This window comes from Urocitellus parryii, chromosome 5 (genome assembly GCF_045843805.1).
Source record: "Urocitellus parryii isolate mUroPar1 chromosome 5, mUroPar1.hap1, whole genome shotgun sequence".
NCBI classification, from domain to species: Eukaryota; Metazoa; Chordata; class Mammalia; order Rodentia; family Sciuridae; genus Urocitellus; species Urocitellus parryii.
This window is the reverse complement of record NC_135535.1, coordinates 205,692,652-205,714,353: the sequence shown is the minus strand read 5'-3', so window position 1 is coordinate 205,714,353 and position 21,702 is coordinate 205,692,652. Positions and strand designations below refer to the sequence as shown.

Sequence of the window (21,702 nt, the reverse complement as noted above, 5' to 3'; positions counted from 1 at the left end):
ACAAAAATGAGCAATTGGGGGTTTGCTAATAACTTGCACTGCTAGTTAAAGAACCACGTGCTTCGGTGAAGTCCTGGCAGGCTCCAGCCAGTGTGCCCATCGGGCTCTTGTGCTTCTGGCAGAGTCTGTTGGCCACGCACACAGCCCCCAGAGACCCTGGGGGGGGATACCCAGGCTCCTTAGGCTCTGTACACCCAAATCTGCTGACGGATGACCCCCAGGTCTGTTGAGCAGTCCAAATTTCAGTCTCCCAACTCGACACGAGGGACAGTCTTGGCCCCAAAAATATTGACCTTCCCAGAGGCCACTTCCTCATTTTCTGACACTCTGACTCCGCTGGCCATTCTACATTAATAACTGCCTGGCTGCATTGGCTGGGAGGGGGAGAAGGACATACCAGGCTGGAAGAGAGGGAAGGAACTGGATGACAAGGGTGACATTCAGGAAATCCCCCTGTGAGGGGCAGGCGCCTGTCTGATACTCCTAGGCCAAGCAGTGAGGCCCCCCACCATCCTGGGGAAGCATGCAGTGTGGGAAGCAGCAGCACCTTCGCCCCTGAGCCCTTCATGCCAGCAGCTGCGCCCAAGAAGTTAGCACTAGCTGTGCACCTCTAAGGCCAGCCTCAGGCACCTTCTGAAAGACCCAGCCTCTGCTCTGACTCCTGAGAGCCTTTTCTCTCCTGTGACTGGCTTCTTGACCCTCCTCCCCAAGCCCATTGCCTGAGGACACAAAAGCACTCCTTGAACCCCAGGGAATGCCACACTCTGGTTTCCGATCTGTTCCTTCCAGAGAGCTTTCCTTGGCCCCTCCAGCACAGCATGCACTGGACCCCCTGGGGTGGGGTCACTTGGAAGGCCAAGATCAGAGTTAACTGGAACAATGGTGATGTCCCATGGCAAGGGTAAGGGCATCCTGCTCTTTGCTCTCTCTCTGCTGGCCAAGCCCAGCCCACAGCAAGAGCTGAGCAAATATTGTGGCTGTCGTGTAAACAGGAGAATGCCTGGTCCCTAACTGTCCACCTAGCTCTGGGATCTCTAGGCCAGCCAGGCAGCTGTCATACTCCTGGGCCTGGGCCCACAGGAGCCTCGGCATCTGCATGAGGGTGGCACTGTTACTCGTGGGTCAACGTGGTTCAAAGGGGTCAGTCGGCCTCCTGTGCCCCAGCCCAGCCATGCAGTCACAAACCTGTCCTCTTCCAGCCTCAGTGCCTTGTATGATAAATGGGGATGATAGCAATTCATAACTCAGAATCCTTCTGAGAACGGAGCTAGCTACGGTTCAGAGAGCACCTCAGCGCCTAGCCTGGAGGGTGGCGACCTCCCGGCACAGGAGCTGTGGCTGTCGTTACCAGCAGAACCCAAAGGAACCCACAGCCACAAACATTCCCACCAGCAGTGAAGGATGTGACGGCAGCTCGATGCGACCCCGTACACGGGGCGGTTCGTCAGTGGCCCTCACCTGCGAGAGGGGTTCTGTGTTGTACTCTGCTACATCCAACCTCTGTTCTGGGAGGCAGCTTGGGAGGGTTTATCAGTGGAAGTGTGAACCCCTTCATTATTCTGAGAAGCTCCCTAATCAGTAAGCAGCAAAGTAGCACTGAAGGAGGATGACAGATCAGTCCTTTGCAGACCCTGGCTCCCGATTCCCTACGACAGGCCTGGGAGGCCAATGGAGTTCCCTCCTCAGAGGGCAATGCTGAAGCCCACCCAGGTTTCTGGCCCTGAGGACATCTCTTAGCAAGCTACTGTGAACATCAGCATTGAATCTCCTGCATTTCCGCCTTCTGGTCACTGTTACCCCTGTGTAAGACACAGCTAAAATGTAACCAGGCCAAGGCCAGAAGAACACGTGTGTGCAGAGTAGGGAGGACAGGGGCTTGGATTGCCTGAGAAGCCTGGGCTGGGAGCTTGCGAGGAGACAGCAGGTCAAGCAATTCTTGATGAGAAACACACTCTTGGGCAGTATTTTGGTTGTGTAATTGTCCCATTAGCTTATTAATGAGATGCTGTCATTGTTATCTGTTTGAAACCAAGTTGGACCTCTGCAGTCAGAGGCCCTGTGACGCCACTTGTGCTCCAGGTCTGTTCCTCAGCTTGAGCCAACGCTCACCACGTGACTGTGGGGACCAGCAAGGGAAAAGAGGCGCTGCCTGACGGGGTTAGGATCTGGGGTCAGAGGTTCAACCTTGGGGATTTTCTTGAACTTGAGCTCACCATGTTGGAATGGTGCTTAGCTCTCAAATTTGGAGCTTCTTAGGATTTTTGTTCCTTTTGGCCAGGTGCTTACAGCAACTGAGGATGGGTCCTGCCCACATCTGGAGCTTGGCCGTGGCTACTATCCCAGCTACATTTTTCTCCTTGATTATTAGTGTTCTCAGAAGGGGGGGGGGCGGGGGACTTTGTCATTGCATGCTGCCTCATACATTATAGACACTGAAAGATTTTACAGGCCACCACTGATCCCGTGTCCTCTCCCTATCAACTGTGACCACAGAGCCTTGTCCCTGTTTGTGTGAAGCACATGGGGGCCGTGGGGGCAATGAATAGTTCCTGTCTCTGCCCTGACACCCACCTGCCCATCTCGGACCCTGAGAGACAAGACCATCCTTGGGTCCTGGGAACAGTGGCTTTCCCTCCTGGCCCAGGGCTGTCTCCTGTGGAATGCAGGTGTGGCTGGAGCCACAGCCCCCTAAAGGCTAGGACAGGGGGGAGAGCCAAGCGTGGGATGCCTGAAGCTCCACCTCACAAGCCCCTGCACAGGGGACTTCTGGCGCATCATCCTGTGGTATAAGGGCCAAACAACTGCCGGCAGGGGTGGAGGGGGACGGCCACTGAAGTCCTGCAGAATGACTGTTTATGTCTGTGTTATTCTGAAAGATACTGACTTGTTTATTTAATTAAAACCTCCTAGGTTGATTATAGGTGGCAGAATATAATAGTGCCAGCCAAGACTGAGACTCTGCTGAAAAATTAATACAGATTCATTTTCAGTCCCTCGTAGGAGAACATTCTGCTGAAATGAATGTTATTGCCCTTGGCAGAAATTTTCTAAAGGATCCTAATTCACTTGTTGTTTTCCTTGCATATTAACTGACAGTCTTTAGCTATAGTATACATCTAGTTGCACATTTAAATCACCAGTGAATCATTTGAAATGTGTGTTTCTAGACCAGCAAAAAGGCTGGTGACTTCAGCGCCTGATCAGTCTAAATCTGCGAATCCACGTAGCACACCACTTTGCATCAGGCACAGCTAATATTTCTTAAATTCTAAAACACAGGGACAAAGGCCCCCAGAGGTGTGTCTCTCACCCATGTCAGTGAATACCAAGGAATGCAAATATGTTTTGCTCTTCATCTTAAGTTCTCTTAAATGTGATCCTCCAAGGTGCCTGTTTCTCTCAGTTTTATAGACCACTGAACATTCGCATAGTGTTGGTGGGCGTGGAAGTATGGAATGACATCGACAAGTGCACCATCAGTCAGGACCCGTTTACCAGCCTCCACGAGTTTTTGGACTGGAGGAAAATGAAGCTTCTACCTCGAAAATCCCATGACAATGCGCAGCTCATCAGGTGGGTAGCCCGCCGCCCTGGCTTAGGGAAACACGGCCCTCCGCACACTCCCCTCGGCTGCACCTGCATCCCGGCCCTCTCTGCAGAGCGCACCGGCTCCTGCATGGGGTTCTCAGCCACACCAGTGGGGCAGGTGTCGTCTCTACCTGGAGTCACAGGTCTGTTAGGAAAGCCCCTTGGGACACCAGGGAAATCTGTCCCTCTACCGAAGTCTGGTCTCAGTCCCTTCTTCCACAATCGGAGTACGTTCCTCTCTGCCAGTTTTTCTGGTCTTGATATAAAATCCACCTGCGTAGGTTACCTTTTCCAAAGGCTGACTTGTTTTCTTGATTGATGAAAAACATGTTTATACAAGACCTCAGGGCAGGACTTTGGGGTGATTACTGTCAGGTTTGGGAGGGAAAACCTCCACTCCATTCCTCCTGTGAGCTGTTGCTCCCAGACTTCCCAGGTCAGAGCATGCTGGCAGGGTCACCTGCTGGCCTTGTGTTCCTTCTTTACTCAGCATACAGTGGCACCTGTCAGAGCCAGGCGGTGCTGTGGGGCTCTGATCACGGTGGCGACCCACACTAAATCTCCCTGCTCTGAGGCGTTGGAGAGAAGACAGCAAGATATAAAACTCCCGAGGGTGACAAGGGTCATGAAGTTAGCAAGATGAGGGACAGCTAGCTGTGGCCTGGCGTGCTACACCGTGAGATATGACAGCACCTTCAGGCTCCCGAGCAAGGAGCACCCTCACAGCAGTCCGATGGGTACCACGTAGGTGTTTCCAGAGGTGGTACGTGTTCATCTGGGTGGTTAAGCAGTTTGTGCTGCTATCCTGTTCTCAGGCAGCTTACGTCACCTGCGCTGAGGCTGCAGGGACGGAGAGAGCGCTCCTTGGCACTCGGATCTAGTTGGCTGAAAACTCATGGGGAGTTTAGAACCAGCCCGCACCACCCCTGCTCCAGGAGGCGCCTGGTCTGCCCAAGGCTGCTGGCACTCCCCATCATTTACTTTGGCCATTCTCACAGGGGTTCCCTCCCTTGGATCTTTGTGGTTGCCTCACATTTTATGCATTGATTAGCCCTGAACTACTGAAAGGCCACTTCATGGGTTTTGAGTCAGAGTATTTTGTTTCGATTCCCCGTGCACCCCCACCTCCCCCAATGGAGTCTATCCAACTTGAACATCTGGAAATAAGCCGTATTATTTATATGCATGTCTGTTTATCTGTGAAGGTGGTGTACCTGGGTGTTAATATAAGGGCTAAATCCCCTCCTTCTACAAATATGAGCATCGGGTCGACTCTCCACCTCTGTGGATCCCACCTCTGTGGATTCGGCCAAACTGGGGCTGAAAATACCTGATGGGGGGACTCCTTCTGCACTGAACATAAGCAGACTTTCTTTCCTAGTCATTATTCCCTGAACTATCTACATAGATTTTACATTGCATTTGGCATTATAGATAATCTAGAGGTGATTCGAATTCTACCGGAGGATGTGCTTAGGTTCTCTGCCAATACTATGCCGTTTTACACGGGGGATGTGAGTATCCATGGATTTTGACATCCTGGGGGTGCCTTAACCAATCCCTTGTTGATATGCAGGGATGACTGTAGCAGGGTGGATGGATAGATGAGGTTGACATTCACTCACCACCTCTGTCCAATAGACCACAACTAAAATAGCTGGCTTTTCCAACAACATAGGATTGTCTGTTTGTGTACTTGCCCAACACAGCACAAGTCAGTGGTTTAATCCCTTTAAAGGGTTCAACACATACAACGTTAAATACTTAGTTTATAAGGTTGGAATTAACAGGGTTCACGTGAACAGGCCATTGGATCCGTGATCAGGTTAAGAGTCCAGATAAAAGGCAGCTACACGAAGGCCACAGAGTCCCCTTCTAGAATCTTCCACCAAAGGTGCTGATTTCATGGGTGCTTATGGATGCTACACCAGCTCCCAGGGAACCACCATTTCTCTGTGGATTCCAATTTTGCAGGCTGTATTGGCAGGACACTTTGAAGGGGTTTGGGTCTCCTGCAGGCATGCGGAACAAAGGTCGAAACACTAGAACACGCGTCCCCTCTACACAATATTAAAGAAATCCCTTCCTTTTGTTTCCTAGTGGGGTCTATTTCCAAGGCACCACCATTGGCATGGCACCCATCATGAGCATGTGCACTGCGGAGCAGTCTGGAGGCGTGGTCATGGTAAGCCGAGGGCTGGCTTCCCTGGGTGATGGTCCCCAGGAAACCACTGCTCTCTTCAGACTTCCTTTCATGCTGTTCAGACTTAATCTGCTCTTACTCTAGCCATGTTTATGATCTTCTATATCCCCATAATATTTTAGGGACTGTTTAGAAAACAGAAATTGCACCCAGTAAAGATGGGCATGTAATAAAGAAACAATCAATCATCTCAGTGGAGGCCAGCCTCCCCCTGTCAGGGGAAACATTTCCAACTGGGACTTCCCGTCAGCGCCTTCCAATCCAGAAATGCCTCTAGTGCCGGGGTGAGCCAGGGCATCGGGGTTGCCCTCTCTACTCAGCTCTTTGGATCGACTGTGGTCCCTCCAAATGTTACCGTTCAAGGTTTCCTGATGGTTCTGCCTCCAAGCCCAACAGCCAGAAGTCTGAGGTTTTCAACCGCGTACCACTGCAAATGCTTTACATACCTTCTGGCCAGTGCACAATTTGTCTCTATAATAACCTTATTCTTGGAAGGCAGCGACCTAAGTTTATTGCTTTACAAGGGGAACTTTGTCACATACAGGCTGTGCATGTTTGTAGAAGGAAATAAAACAGGAAGACTATTTGGGCCTCCTTACGGATTTAGGAGGGAGGGGGCTTTGATGGCTGCCCAACAGGGGGGCCTGCTCCAGAAGAGGTTTTCCCCCTCTGCCGTCCGGCTCTGAACTGAAGGGCGCTGGGACGGCAGCAGCCCTTGGACGGGGAGTACCCTCAGACACTTCCTCCATCTCCACTTACCAAGCACAGCCTCGCCCTCCCAAGAAACCACAGTTCCTCCACGTTTTCCAAGCAGAACGTTGTGAGTGCTGGGTTGTGAGAAGGGCAGAAGGAATTGTGTTCTGCTGACTGTGACTTTCTCCCCGCGTCTCGCCCACTCTAGTCTTCACAGGGAGTATGCTCAGCATGTCCTCCTCTCCAGGTGCAGGGCCTGGTAGCTCCTGTGCTCCTATTTGGAGGGACTGTGCCTGCTCACTGGATGGTGGCTCCAGGGAGCTACTCTCTGGTTTCCTTTGAACCTGGAAGTCATTAGAAAGTTTGGGGGGGGGGGGTTGATGCAAGGTTAATTTCAAGTCAGATCACAACTGTATTTTTACAGAGCAGCCTGTAAAGTTTAAAGAGGGAATCATTTTCTGTTTCATGGTTCCATGGTTAGTTGCTACTGACTTTGTCACTTAAAATTGGCAGAGATAAGTTCTGAGAGCTGAAACCAAATTCCCCATGAGCAAAGCAGTGTCACTGTGTAGGGGCTGAAACCATCCTACGACCCCTCAGAGAGGCGCAAGGCTTTCCTTAGCTCTCATCCTGGTTCTGTTTCTGCAGAAGCATTTTATCGAGATTTCTTCCTGAAAAGCATGCTGGGAAATTCATTTTTTAAAAGATGTATAAGTATGGTGTGAGAAATAGAAGCAAATTATGTGTGATGCCAAGAGAATCTAGTCAAAACCAAAGTTAATTATCAAGAAACAGGTCTTACCAATTTGAGAGCAATTCACATCGAATTAAACAAATTCCTTGTTTTATACAACGCATAAGAGAAACATCAGACAGAGTGGAAATGCCCTTTAATTTCTATAAATTCATGAAACCAGCAAGTGCAACATTTTGACCAGGTCTAAAACTTCTATGCTGATTTTCTCTTCTTCTTTCCCTAAATTCATGGGCATTACATGTGACTATGTCTTGCTTGAGGATTCTCAGATCTAAGAGGAATGAAATAACGTGGCCAGGAAGCAGAAATCTTCAAAAAAAAAAATGTAGAATATGGTTTCTGGTATTATTTCTCCAATTTTCAATCACTAACTTCAGCAACTTAAAATAGTCACCTTATATCTAACTGGCCCCAAATAGGTTTTGATTCCGGGACTGTACCAGAAATAGAGAGGTTGTTTTTCTCCTTATTACAAATTCAAACTGTTACCAAGGCCTCGAGATATTCTGTTTATAATCATTTATGCATAAAAAATATAAAGTAACTGCAATTAAAACCCCAACTGTGATTTCCAGTGATGCAAGAGAATCCTTGATGTCAAAGAACTTTGTGCCAACACGTGCTCAGGTCAATCCTTGCGTTCTTAGGCTGGCTACACTCTCTTCACCAATGCGTAGGATCCTAAGAATTGATTTCCTGAACACGTATTTGTAAAGCTTCCTAAAGCAGGAAACTGTAAAATATTTTTTTTAAAAAAATAATTTATTAGGAATTCCATCTTTTCTAATAACTTTCTTCCTTGACATGCCATTCTTTCCTGAAGTTGAGGGCTAGCAGGGTGAGAGCTACCACCGTAAACACCACTGGCCAAGATCTTACGAGAACTGCTTTTATCCAGGTCCTCACAAAGACTGCGAATCAGGAAGAGTGTTTTCTCTCACATGCAGAACCACACTGCTTCCTGGATGCCTTTGGGAAAACCTCGTCTCTCTTCCCTGGGGAGCACAAATGGAGATTCCAGAAAGATGCTCTTCTTACTCTGTGGCCAGTAGGCCCTTTCAAAACCACCATCCAGGAGCACGATTTCTGTGAATCACATACACTCATTAACGAACATTTAAGAAACTTTGCTTTTTAGTGGGTTTCTAGTGTCTGCTTAGCCAAGCCCGCCAAGCACACCACTAGCTGGGTGGCCAGGCAGGGCTTGCCGAATGGGGAACCACCTTCCTCTTTTCCTTTTTGGCAAAGCCGAAAGTGAACCCCCAGCAGCAGCACCCGGAGCATCAGGCGCCTCTGTTGACGTCCACAGGCAACCTGACCCCACAAAGGGCCAGCGGGAGTGGGAGCTGATTGTAACCGGGGTTCGGTCAGTCTCCAAGCAGACGACTCCATGGGGTCAGCCTTCCCTGTGAGTTAGCGTGAACTTTGCCAGTATCCAACTGACCGAATCGACAGGCGAGGCGGGGCCGTCACAGCTGCTCAGGCCGTAGGTTGCGTGTCAGAGAGCACCTTCCCGACGTGCTCCTTCCTTCAGGTAGCCTCTCAATCAGGCATGAGACCTGCTTCCACTTCCCAGGAAGGAGTGGGCTTTCTCTTCCACGCCATGGAGCAACTTCTGCTTCATTCAGTGGGATGTTTGGTGAGAGGTTGAAGGGTGCAGGCTGGAGACCACTGTGGTCATGCTTTCATATGAAGATATGAAGGGCTGGGGACGTGGCTCAGAGGTAAAAGTGCTTGCCTGGCATGCATGAGGCCCTGGGTTCGAATCTCCAAGCACCAAAATATATATCTATATATATGAAAATCCTGTGTGTACATGAGGTATCCAGTCCCCAGGAGAAGAGGCCCCAAACTGGATTAATAAAGTATGTCAATTTTTCTAGGTTCAAAGTCAATAACAGGTGTCTATGTTGGTCCTTTAGAGGGAAGTTGATGACCACATGATAGGAAATTGTCCAGCAGGGAGGGAGGACCAGACCAAGGAACCCAAGGAGATGTGAACTATATGTCTGTGCTCTTGTGTTTTCTTTGAGGACCATTCAGACAGCCCCCTGGGTGCGGCCGTGACCCTGGCACACGAGCTGGGCCACAATTTCGGGATGAACCACGACACACTGGAGAGAGGCTGTAGCTGCAAAATGGCTGCCGACAAAGGAGGCTGCATCATGAACCCTTCCACCGGGCAAGTACTAAGGCTCCCAGGGCTCCGAGAGTGGTGCAGAGCTTGGAGTGTGTGTGGGTAACAGCTGAGCTCAGCAAAATGCTCCCCTGGTTTTCTGGTCAGTCTTCCCCGGAACTTCCCAAAAGAAATCCTTGCCCAAGTAGCAAGAGTGAACTGTGCTGCTCCACAGAGTCACACGCAACCAGTGTGCAGGGCCACATGGCATGGCCCATTCCCTGGAAGGGGTGGGGCTGGATGCTGTGTTTGTTTAGAAATTGCAAATGATGTTATAATGCCAGCGGGTGGTTTTGATTTGAGCCTACAGAGGCTCCCTAGCAATCTGAACAGCCAGCCATGAGAGGGCCTTGCAGACTCAGTGGGCCGAGGTGGGGTGGGTCCCTTGGCCCTAGGGTGTGCAGATGAGGCATTTGCTCCCTCTGGGTTGGCCCGGGGCATGTCCCATGTGTTGGTAGCTTGGGGGTTGTAGTGTCCTTGCACGACATATTACCTTACCAGATCGCAGAGGTTTAAATCAAATCATTTTCTGTTTCCGTAAATTAGGTTGTTTCTCCTTATTTACTGCCTTTCTGAATCTCTAGTCTTGGTTCAAGCAGAGGGAGAGAGCACCATGATTGGAGCTCTCCAAAGAGATGGAAACAAATGCAACTTGGAGTGACTAGAGATTCAGATCTGCTGTACCTTGTTTTCCTCAGCTTTTTCATTGCTATGTAAAAGACCCGACAACAATAACTTAAAGGAGGAAAAGTTGTGGGCGGGCTCATGATTTCAAAGGTCCAATCTATGGTCAGCCAACTCCATAGTGTGGGGCAGAGATGAGGGAGACTATCATGGCCGAAGGGCATGGCAGGGGAAAGCAGCTCTGTAGGTGGCACCCAGGAAGCAGAGAGAGAGCTCCTCGCACCAAGGACAAGGTGAACTCCAAGGACACACCCCCAGGGACCTACTTCCTCCAGCTTACAGTTACCATCCACTTAATCCTTATCAGTGGATTAATTCGTGCTGCTCAAAATGTATCTATTTCATCTCTGAAAATTCTTGCATCACATCACACATGCGCTTTTGGGGGACACTGCATATCTCCACTATAACAAACCTCTAAGCATCCACCCCAGACTGGCACATCCTGCTAGCACAGGAGGATTATCTTTAGCAAGGGAAAACACGCCCCAGGGCCATGCCATCTTCTTCAGCAACTCTGAGGCTTCGCACCTCCCGTGGTGGAACTTTCCAAGCCTGCTCTCTGGGTTTGCTGAAAGGAGACACTGGGGACAAGGAGTGAGTGTTGACTGAGTGGACTGAAGACTTGAGCTCTGTGAGGCCTTGGGGCCCCGGGGAAAGACCTGCAAAAGAGTCTCAAAGTCCCAGAAGAGGGACTTTGAGCATGTGGTTGTGCTTTGCAAGCCACAGCCAAAGGGCCTCCTGCCAAATGGCTCGAAGGGCACCAAACTGCCCCGCAACAAAGACCAGGCAGACCACGGCGCCTGCCAGGCACCGTCACTTCACGTGAGCCATCAGTGAGGTGTCTTCTCCAGCAGGTGCTGCTTCCTCGTGTCCCTCGTGTCCATGGCCACCACCAAATGTCCATCCCAGCCTGGGGGCATCTTTTTCACTCAAGTTGGGTGTTAAGCATCGTTCAAGGGAGTCATGGAGAATTTGTGGAGGAAGTTGCTCTCTGCGTTGTGACAACAGAAACAGGGACTGCGCCCAAAATATTTTAGACTAGCATCAACAGGGAGTGAAATATTCCAAAGCTCTAGATACTAAAAAATGGAGCTTTCAGCCGGCCACTCTGAAGCGTAACTGTGCCCTTGTCATTTAGGGTGTCCCAGCGGAGGCAGCATCACGGCTGGACACTTAGGGCACGGAGTTCCTTCTTTGGGTGTGAGGTTACCCCAGGGGCCTGTTGGTGCCTTCTGACTCCAACAGGCCATGAGCCCAGATGGAGCCAGTCTCCCTGGGCGGCTCGCGGTGTGTGGCTCTCGGTGAGGGCAGTGGACAGGAAGCTGATGTGGAACCAAGTGGTCTTTTTGCTTTCTTGTCCTAATGAACTCATCAAGTGGCCACAGCAAATGCTCTGTGTGCGTAATTTCCCTAATTATCAAGTGGGCACAAATATATCGGCCTCCTGCCTTCCTGAATTTGGTCCCCAGTGGCCAAGATCTCGTTGTCCATCAATGTTGCTAATGCTTTTAAATTCTCCATAAAAGAAACAAGAGGAAGAGAGGGAAGCCAGTTTGGGAACACCGTTGGAAGAAACCTGACTGTCCCCAGTCCAGCCCAGTTCCTTTGCTATTACCAGGCTGACAAGCCACCCCTCTGGCCCTCACATGCCCAGTCAGGGAAAAGAATGGCAGTCTTGGTTCACGCATCGACCCTCCCCTCCTCCCTCCTGCCCACCCACCCCCTGGTTGGTTCTCATGTTAAACAGTGTTGCCCCTGTGCACTGTGAGGAGGAGAGCACAGAGGCAGAAGACCCCGCAGCCCCAAGTGCCGTCCCGAAGGCTCACTCTCAGCTGACCACAGCCAGCCAAGGCACCCCAGGGGCATTTGAACACCTCAGGTAGAAATGGTATTGTTAAGAGCTCAGCAAAACATTTAAAAGGCTTTTTTCCCCTCTGTTACCAGGGGTTTGTTAATAGCCTTTATTTGATTTATACCTTATTAGCAATTTCTAAGTTTCCTCTTCTGCTGAGCTTGTGCTTTTGCGTAAATCTTTTCTATTTGGTTCTCATTTATGATCCCACATTCCTGTCCAGAGAGTGGTGTTTTTAATTTTCTCAGATGGAAAGCAACTTCCTAAGCAAGTGGGTGAATTAATCACAAAGCCCACGGTGAGGGGGAGGCCAGGCAGCCCCCAGTCATCCATCACCCGCAGTGGAATTTCCCAGGCTGCTCCAGCCTTATCTCCAAGCGGTGGTTCCCTTACCTCATAGTGTCCCCGGGAGAGTGGGAGAGTGGATTAAATGAGCTCATGTGTCTTTGTAAATTGTAAATCACTCCACAGATGCAAGGCAGTATTCCTATTGTATAGTTCACAGAGATGTCGGAACTAACAAAGCCTTAGAGGGGTTTTTCAGAATTCCAGGCCATGTACTGTCCCTCAGCAATGCATCTAGTTTCTGTGTGAAGGGCTCATGTTAAACTGACCACGTCCACATACCAGCCTTCTCTCTGACTTCTTCCTGCCCACGTTGATCCAACCATGGTGGCAAGGGTTAAGAAAGTGTGCTGATTGAAGTCTTAGCCTCAAAGGGACTCAGAAAGAGATGAACCCACAACTGTCTTAATATTAAAGTCCCTGAATCAAAAAGAACCAAGTATTATAAGTGGTTTAAAGGGGAAAATATGTCTGCTGATATACTAGGTTTATCCTTTATCAGAGCATTGCAGAATCCTAGCTCTGAAAACATCGGCCAACTGTCACCTCAGATGAATGGACCCCAGGGCCTGCACGTACATGTAGCTTAGAGTGGGGTCCTGTGTGGACTCGGGTGTTGTAACTTCCTTTACATATTGCAGCAGTGGTCAGAGGGAGTTTCCTGATGGGTCGTATCATTAATTACCGAGCGCCTCTGCGTGTGTGTGAGCGTGTGTTTTGTGTCTTGGGTAGTTAACATTTAAGACCTGTCTTGGAAATCACTTCTTGGCAAATGCAGGATCTGGGGGTTCCTGTGGGAGTTGACTCACTGGAGTCTGTCCATTAATGACCTTCCTGCAGCACTTGCTGGTACAGGGCTGAGGCTGAGGATGCTGCGTGAGTAGCAATAAGAAAATGGAAATGATGTGAGCACTTTTAGTGAAGAACATTTGGCATCATAGTGAAGGCCGTTTCCTGGAGGGGAGAGAAGGCAACATTATATTCCGAAATCGACCCCGCAGATTCCTCTATTTTGCATAGATCTTTCTGTTAAAATGAGAGTCAGGGTGCTAGGGCCATCTTGTGAGGGGGAAAGCGGTGGAAGCTGCAGCACCTGTAAACTGGGCTCCTACCACCAGTGGGCTCCTTAATGGTGTTGGGGACGCACCTTGAACAGGGAAGACACACTGTGGAACTTACAGTGGGGAAAACATCCTAAGAAAACATTGCAGATTGGAAGGAAGGCTGTGAAGGGAGCAAACAAAAAGAATAGAAGGGGTGAAAGGGGTTGGGAGAGAGGAGAGAGGAGAGAGAGAGAGAGAGAGAGAGAGAGAGAGAGAGAGAGAGAGAGAGAGAGAGAGAGAGAGAGAATGCACCATTGAAGAGGCTGGGTGTGGCAGTGCATGCCCAATCCCAGCCACTCAAGAGGCTGAGACAGGAGGATCATGAGTTTGAGGCCAGCTTTGGCAATTTAGTAAGACCCTGTCTCAATGAACATAAATAAAGGAAGAAAAATGCCTGGTGGTGTAGCTCAGTGGTAAAGCTAAGTGCTCTACCCGGGTCCAACCCCCCAGTACTGCAGAGAGTGCCACACCAGCTAGAGAGCATGAAGTGAACTCAGCAGAGGGGGCTGGATGCGCCGCTTGAGCCTTGCAGTCAGAGGCCAGGGCCTGGGGCAGGAGGAAATGCTGCTGCTGCTGCTGCTGCTGCTGCTGCTGCTGCTGCTGCTGCTGGGTGGGAAGGAGGAGGAGCCAGGTCCCCAGGCAGGAGCTCAGGTTTTTCTCTCCAGAGTAGTGGGAAATCATTGAGGGTTTTCAGGAGGTAAAACAGTAACATGATCTGAGTTCTCTCTTAAGATTGTTTCATTTTTAAGAGGATGTTATAGCTTCTGAGCTACTGTAGCCTGCCAAATTAAGGGACTTTCTGTAAAAGTATTAGTGCATAAATCCCAGTTTTATTTTGGTGCAACTAACAGGCATTCAGGAACTACGAAAGAGGAGAGACCCTGCATCCTCCTCCTGGTACCTTGGGTGGCTTATACACACCCTCGTGCCCTGGGGGCAGGATTCTCTTGTAAGACTCCAGTCCCCTCCCCTCTCCTACATTAGGCATCCTTTGAGGTTCCCACCAAAGAGCCACAAAAGAGCACCTTCACATCCCACATCCCTGTGTGTGCATCTGAAAGGAATGGCTGCCACATTTCCACACTGGCTCTGGTAGGGGTTTGGACCTGATCCTGTTCTGTTTAGTCCAGGCATGAAAATGTCTCCTAAGCAAAGAATGTGTCCCCAGCTACAGTCCAGGCATGGTGAACAGTGTGTTGAGCATCCAGTGTAGATAGAGAAGGTAAGCCAATGAGGGTTACTCCACATTCCCCAGGGATGACAGTAGCTCACACTAAACCGAGGCTGCATCTTCAGCAATAACAGAGATCAAATACCCCTGTTTAAGGACAAGCAATGCCGTTCTCCTTCCCCAGAAGCCTGTGTGCCTGGCTCACTGGATTCCATTGACCTCAATCCTGGTCACATGCATGCTGCACCTATTTGCTCCACAGCTTCTGGACATGGAGTGCATCTGGATGAGCCACTGGACCTGCGTGACCTCCATCCAAGTTCAATCTTCCCTCCTGACAGCTGAAAAGACCTCAGCCATGCCTCAGACTCAGGACAAGCCCACTGCAGGAAACAGGGTTGACACAAGAGCGACGGCCACAAACCAGAGTGAAACCATTTATCTGTTCAGCCAGCATTTACTGGATACCTTCTGCGAGCCAGATCCTAGGGAGCACCTTCACTCCAAAGGACCAGCACGGTAGTAGGCAGACAGGCAGGAGAGCTGGGGAGGACACACTGGGAGGCACAGGATTCTGATAGAAGGTACATTGGGTGCCAGGGGTGTGACCTCAAGGTACCTTACCTGATCTGTTTGCAGGGTTCTGGACACCATAGCATCTCAACTGTAAGGATTTCAATTTACACCTCTAAAAGGTAATGAGAAAAATTTTAACATGACCATAATACTATTTGACATCTTTTTTAAAAATGACCAATAACTCCTGGTGAACAAGATGCCAAGGTGGGAAGGGCTGTGGGCAGGACTGAAGTCCAGTTGGAAAGGATCTCTGTAGAATTGAATGGGGGTTAAGCAGGCCCCTCCCTGAAAACCCTGTGCTAAGACCAGGTTCCTCTTTGGGAAGACCTCTGCCTGAGAATGCAAGTCCAGGGGTGAGGTGAGCAGCGGTTTCCTGCGAGAGGTCCCAGGACCTGGGAGGTTGCCGTGATTGATAACAATGCAGGGTAACCGGAGAGTCCACACCAGCAGGGTTCACTGTCTTGAAAATCACTGAAATCCACTCCTCTTTGAACTTTGAGGATCTGTTTGGGATCACAATGTCATTCAAGGGGAAGAAAAACGGGAAATTTCTATCTAAGAAGAAGGAGAACAGAGGAGCTGCCAAGGGAGGACTCCAGGGGGGGCGGGAGAGCTCCAGGGCTCAGCATCGATGCACTGTCCTCCAGAGGGGCCTGCCCAGCTGCGTCCTGAGTTATCAGGGCCAGCAGGAGGGATTCTGGAAAACCTTGAGGAAGGACACATCAATACAGAGCATGCTCACTGGAAAATTAAGGAATTTGTCCACAGTCAATGCAGTTGGAATGCTAACCACCACTGCCCCAGGGCATGGCAGAATTGTCCTTCTCTCTCCAGCTGGACACAAAACAGAAGTCCATCAAGGGGGCTGGCTCTGCATGGGCACTGCTCTCCGAACTCCCAGTTCAGGGAAAATGAACACGGCCCACTTGACGTTAACCCTGAAGGAGTGCACTTGTGTTCCGTGTATCAGTGAGATAGTGAGGTAGGTGTGACTGTACCCATCTTACAGATAAAGGAACAGAACTCAGAAAGCTCCGCAAGCTGCCTGCACTGTCAAAACTATCCCGTGAAGCCCCAGGGCCCGAGCTGACGTGCCTCCTAGTGCATTAGCCACAGGGAAGTGACCACAGGTCTGTCTGGGCTTCCTGAGACAACGAAGGCCTTCGCAGGACAAAGCAGTGTCCCTGAACAACTTGTAGAAGGCGGAAGTCAGCCCTGTTTTTAAATCATTTAGTTCTGCAAACCTCCTTCAAATTATATCACAACAGCAGAGAGTCATTTCCTGTCACTGGCTCGCTAACCCAGCATTTTATCTATGGTGGAGCATGAGTGAAGATTTACAGCTGAACCCCTGCCAATCCCCCCACCCCTCCCTGCACACACACCCCCTGGCCTCCTCTTCTCCCCAGGGTACAGAATGGAGGCTGCAGTGTGAGGTTAAAGGTAGTTTCTGGGCCTCTCTGCAACCACAGTATCCAGAAGAATCTATGTTAAGCTCCACAAGGTCAGGAATTCATGTTCTGTTCATTGCTGGATTCCCGGCACCCAGAAAAGTACCTGGCATGAGGCAGAGTTCAGTAAATACTTTGGGGTGAAGGTTACATGGATTGGTGGGTGGATGGAGAATGAATAGAAGAAGGAGTGGGGGGTGGGAGGGATGATGAGTAAATAGGTCAGTGGAAGAGTGTTTAATGGGTGGGTGGAATGAAGGGTGGGTGGGTGGATGGATAGATAGATAAACTGAAAGATGGATGGGTGGAAGGAAGGATGGATAGATGGGTGGCGTGAGGGATGGGTTGGTAGGTGACTCGATGGGTGGTAACTGCAGCACTCTCAGACGTAGGTAGAGTGAGGCTCTCTCCTCACAGCTTGGGTAATGGCTGAACCTTGGGGAGAAGGTCCGAGGCCACTGTCTTTTATAAAGTCGAGAACTTGAGCATCCTCAACTCCATTTTTGTGTACACCCGACGTCATTCTACAATAGATTTTCAGTAGCTTACAAGAAAAGACACAATTCAGTCAATAGGAAATCAAGTGAAATAAAAAACAGGAAATGAGACCCAAGAGAACCCAGGTAACCAGGAGGCTGAGTCTGTTGGTTTCTGTACAGCCTCCATGGAGAGCAAGGTGACAGAAGCCACTGTCCTTCCAGCCAGGGCTTCTCTTAGGGCCATTGCTTGACTTAGCCAATGCAGGAGGAGGCAGATCAAGAGTATAGCATCTAAAGCTAGCCATCACAGTTAAGAACAAAATCCCGGGGCCCAGGGACCCCTCCCCACTGCACAGAGAACTCCGACATTTCCCTCCTCATGTTGTCAGCGCAGTCCTGGGGGAGGGCAGCTGCCTCCACCTCTTCTTAGAGATGAGAAAACAGGTGAGAGAGGCCAGAGGCCCTCACTCTGGGCTCTGTCCCCTGCCCTCACGTTCTATGCCTTGCAGGACTTGGTTCAGGGGAGACAGCCTCAAGGCACAGAGTGAGAAACCAACGGTGGTAGCATCCAGAGGCCTCCTGCCACTCTCAGCTAAGCAGAGCTCAGTGGGTGTCTCTCTCTATTAAAATTTCTGGGAGATTTTATTTGCACTTTAATTGGCTTCCAGGGAGGAGGAGAAGAGGTCGAAGTTCACGAGTTAAGACCATGAATGATAATGTGCTGCAGATGGCTCCGTTCTGGGTCCCAGGTGTTTGCTGTTAACAGTCGAACTGTCCTACCAAGGACAGTTCTGATCACTCACTCCTGGTCCCGTGGTTTCCCTAGCCTTCTGGGGCCCATCTGGCAGGCCCGCTGGGTCAGCAGCCAGTTCTGATTCTTTCCGTTTCTGGAGAGGACGTGAGGGTGTCTGGCCCATAAACTGCAGGGCTTTCATTCCATCACTTGTGCCCAGTGTCCCCAGTGTCATGCGTGGGCACCCTCCCATGGCAGAGTGGGTGGACTTGGTCCCTGCCCCTCTCCCATCACCCCATGAGGACTCAGCCTGCAGCTCATTAGGGCCTGAATGGACTCAAGCTGCCCTCAGATGTGTGCGTGGTGACCGGTGCTTGGCCGTAGGTATACTGGATAAATCCCCAAACCTGACCTGTTTCCACCACACAGATCTTTAGGGAAGCACCTCAACGTGGGCTGAGAAGGAAGGAACCTCAGGACAGGCAGCCTCCTGCCTCCTCTTCCCCTGCCAAAGCCCCTGGTACAGCCATCTGTCCCCCTGCCTGGGATCCTCATAGCCCTTAGCTGACATGCATAACTTCAAACACCTGACCTCTCTGAGCACCAGTCTCTTCATCTGTGAAATGGGAAGAATATAATTTGACTCACGGGGAGGGGCCAGCACAATAGAGTGTCCCATGACAGGGGTTCACTAAACAACCTGTTGTCAGCATTTATTCTTATGAAGGTGAGAAGAAATTAAAAGCCCCCCAAATGGGGTGCCCTCCTTGAGCTGCACCATTCTCCCACTGTGCCCCAGACTGCAGACCCCACACCAGGCCCACAGCACAGCCTACTTGGCTGCACATAAATTCTGTGTACGGGATTTAAAATGTTTATTCACTGTCACAATCATGAAAGGCCTAAGGATTTTTCTGAAGATGGCCCAAGAATCTCTGATTTGAAAACTATCAGAGCCAAGTCCATCCACCTGTGACCTCTCGTGCTCTAGGAGGACCTCGCTCTCACCTGGGAGAGGCAGCTTTAAGGTGGGGCGTAGGAACCAGGAAGGACGAGAGAGTTCTGCACTGGGGGTGGCCGAGTGGCCTGAAATAGCCCTGGATGTGGTGGGAGCCCGTGTGCTTGGGAGCGTGGGGCCCAGGACTTGTGGCCACAGCGCAGTCTGAGCTCTGTGGCTGGCCTTGGCTGTGGACAGAAGGACAAGAGAACAGGAGGAGTGTGCTCCTGGGAGGTGAGCACTGGGAAAACATTTGGAAGAAGCTTCCAGGAGCTGAAAACAAATGAAAGCCCAGGCAGGTAACCGCCATCGAGCCACGGGCTTGCGTGTTGAGTGCATGGTTCTGTTTTGGTCCCGGGTTGGTTCTTGTTGATTAGAGAAAACCCGGCCGTTTCAGCCAGGAGCAGGGTCTCTTGGCTTCTTGAACACCGGAGATGTATCAGGTTGAGGGGTGGAGTGACCACTGATCACTGCTTCCTTCGCCTCCTGAGTCTTTGGGTCTCGAGTTTCCTTGTTCTTGTGGTTTAACAGATTAGAGGCTGCTCCACGCTGGCTGCGGTTGTGCTACACTGTGCTCTGCACCACGTCGGAAGTGTTTCTGAGCCCGAGTCTGTAACTTGAAGTAGGCAGAGTGGCAACTCTTAAGAGAGAAGGAACTGGGCATTCTGAGGGGCTGTGGCAGCTTCGTTTCACAGTGCTGCAAGGTTGACCAGAGGCCTCCACATTCTGGCTGAGGCTCATCTCCGCTCCTCCTTGGTGTGGGTGGGGGTGGTGATCCCCCTTGAGATGGGGTGCACAGTCTTCTGGTTGTCCTTCCGGGCCATACGCCCCGGTAGAGGAGGGCCTCGGGCCTGCCAATCTGTGGCTTCCACTGTGAGAAAATGAAGCTCCATCTTGGTCTGCAAAAAGAAAGAAGTGGCCTCAGAAATTCAGGGACCGATTTCCCCAAACTAGTTAGCCTTCACCCGCTGGTCATTTATCAGCTGCAGACACTGAGACTTTTGGACTTTTTCACCCCCAGCTGATTTAAAGAGAGCTACCTGGACGGTCTCCCGTCCCCGGGGTCCTGCAAGCTGGCTTTGCCACAGCTCGGAGTTGTCCTCGCAGCTGCCTGGCTCTCCAGGTCTTCTCCCACCATCTCTCCCAGGAGGACCCCGTGGTCAGCCTTTGGACTGACAGCGACCCGGAGCTCAGTGCCGGGGAACCAACACTGCTGCCTGTTTATTAACCAGAAAGAGCAGGACCTCCAAATCCACCCTGAATCAAGATGCTTTCCTTGGCTGCCTAACTTCCAACAGAAAAGCAGTTGTCTCCAGCTCTCCCCAGAGAGCTTTTGCAAGGAGATAACTCCCGACTTCTACTGTCAGGGTTGATGGATGGGCTTAGTATGACTCACCCCAAAGAATGCAGCGGTAAAACGCACAATAGGCTCCTACAAGAAAAGAATTTTCTGACTGCAGATTTGTCAAAGTAAAAGTAACCCCTAACAATGTTTCGCTTGGCAGTTTTGTGACAGCTGGAATATTAAGCCCTGACTGCATTCATGGTGGGAAGCTCTAAGTGGCAATCCTCTTTCTAAAAATGGTGGGTTTTTTGCCCCCAAAATCACCAGCTTTCCACTTCATCATCTTTTTATTCCTAACCTTGCATTCGGCCTGGCAAACTTGTCCCGAGTGTCCCTAGTAGTTAAGTCATAAAGAGGAGTGTGTGTCCAGCAAAAGAGGTGCCCCCCAGCAGGGCCCGCCAACACCCTGCCATGGCACCTGAGAGCAATTCTCTTCCCTGAGCGAGCGGAAAGCAGCACTTTTTTCTGTGTCTCAGGTGTAATTATTTTAAAGCGTTTTTGTGCCAAGAGAAAGCACTGGAGATGGCTCCTTTTCTGAGTAATTCTCCAATTTTATGGCTCTGCCCCAGTCTATCATTGCTGCACGTCAGTTCAGTTAGCTGCTGTCCTGGCATATTTGGGATGATTCGTTAGATATATTAAAAAGTACCCTGTGATGAGCTTTCCACAGCGTGGAAGAGACAGGGGCTTGTCTCTTGAATACAGACCATGACCTGTGCCCAGTCCTGGATGCTATCAACAGCTCCATAGCCCAGGTCAGGGTTCCCTTCATGGAGGCTCCAGGAAATATGCTACTAAATAAGAAAGGAAAAATACGAGTGAGGGGAAGGCAGAATTGCCACACTGGATTTTTTGAAGCAAATGGAAGGGAAATATCCATCTGTGCACAACCAGACAGTTTCTGGCACCTTCATTAGTGTGCAGGATGAGAATTAGCCCATTGAGTATAATTCTTAAAGACATTTGACAAGTCATTCCTGGTTTGAAGAGACAGATACTCATGGAATTCTACTGATTTCTAAAATCAGGTAAGGTTTCCAAATGTTGTACTTTGGACTCTTAGAAATGGGAACCAGGCCACCATTTGACCCAGCTATCCCTCTCCTAGTTCTATACCCAAAGGACTTAAAAACAGCACACTACAGGGACACAGCCACATCAATGTTATAGCAGCTCAATTCACAATAGCCAGACTGTGGAACCAACCTAGATGCCCTTCAGTAGATGAATGGATTTTTAAAAAGTGACATTTATACACAATGGAATGTTACTCACAATACAAGAGAATAAAATCATGGCATTTGCAGGTAAATGGATGGAGTTGGAGGAGATAATGCTAAGTGAAGTTAGCCAATCCCAAAAAACCAAATGCCAAATGTTTTCTCTGATATAAGGAGGCTGATTCATAGTGAGGTAGGGAGGGGGAGCATGGGAGGAATAGATGAACTCTGGATAGGGCAGAGGGGTGGGAGGGAAAGGGAGGGGGCAGGGGGTTAGAAATGATGGAGGAATGTGATAGACATCATTACCCAAAGTACATGTA

The 21,702-nt window shown here is 50.1% G+C and overlaps 1 protein-coding gene across 1 annotated transcript in view; it reads left to right on the top strand.

The window, feature by feature from the left end:
* Positions 1–21,702, top strand: part of Adam12 (ADAM metallopeptidase domain 12) — a 217,106-nt gene that overhangs the window by 136,000 nt on the left and 59,404 nt on the right. The window contains exons 8-10 of the mRNA XM_077799132.1: positions 3,404–3,573; positions 5,689–5,773; positions 9,275–9,423. Coding sequence (XP_077655258.1) covers positions 3,404–3,573; positions 5,689–5,773; positions 9,275–9,423 — 404 coding nt within the window. The remainder of the gene's footprint in view (positions 1–3,403; positions 3,574–5,688; positions 5,774–9,274; positions 9,424–21,702) is intronic.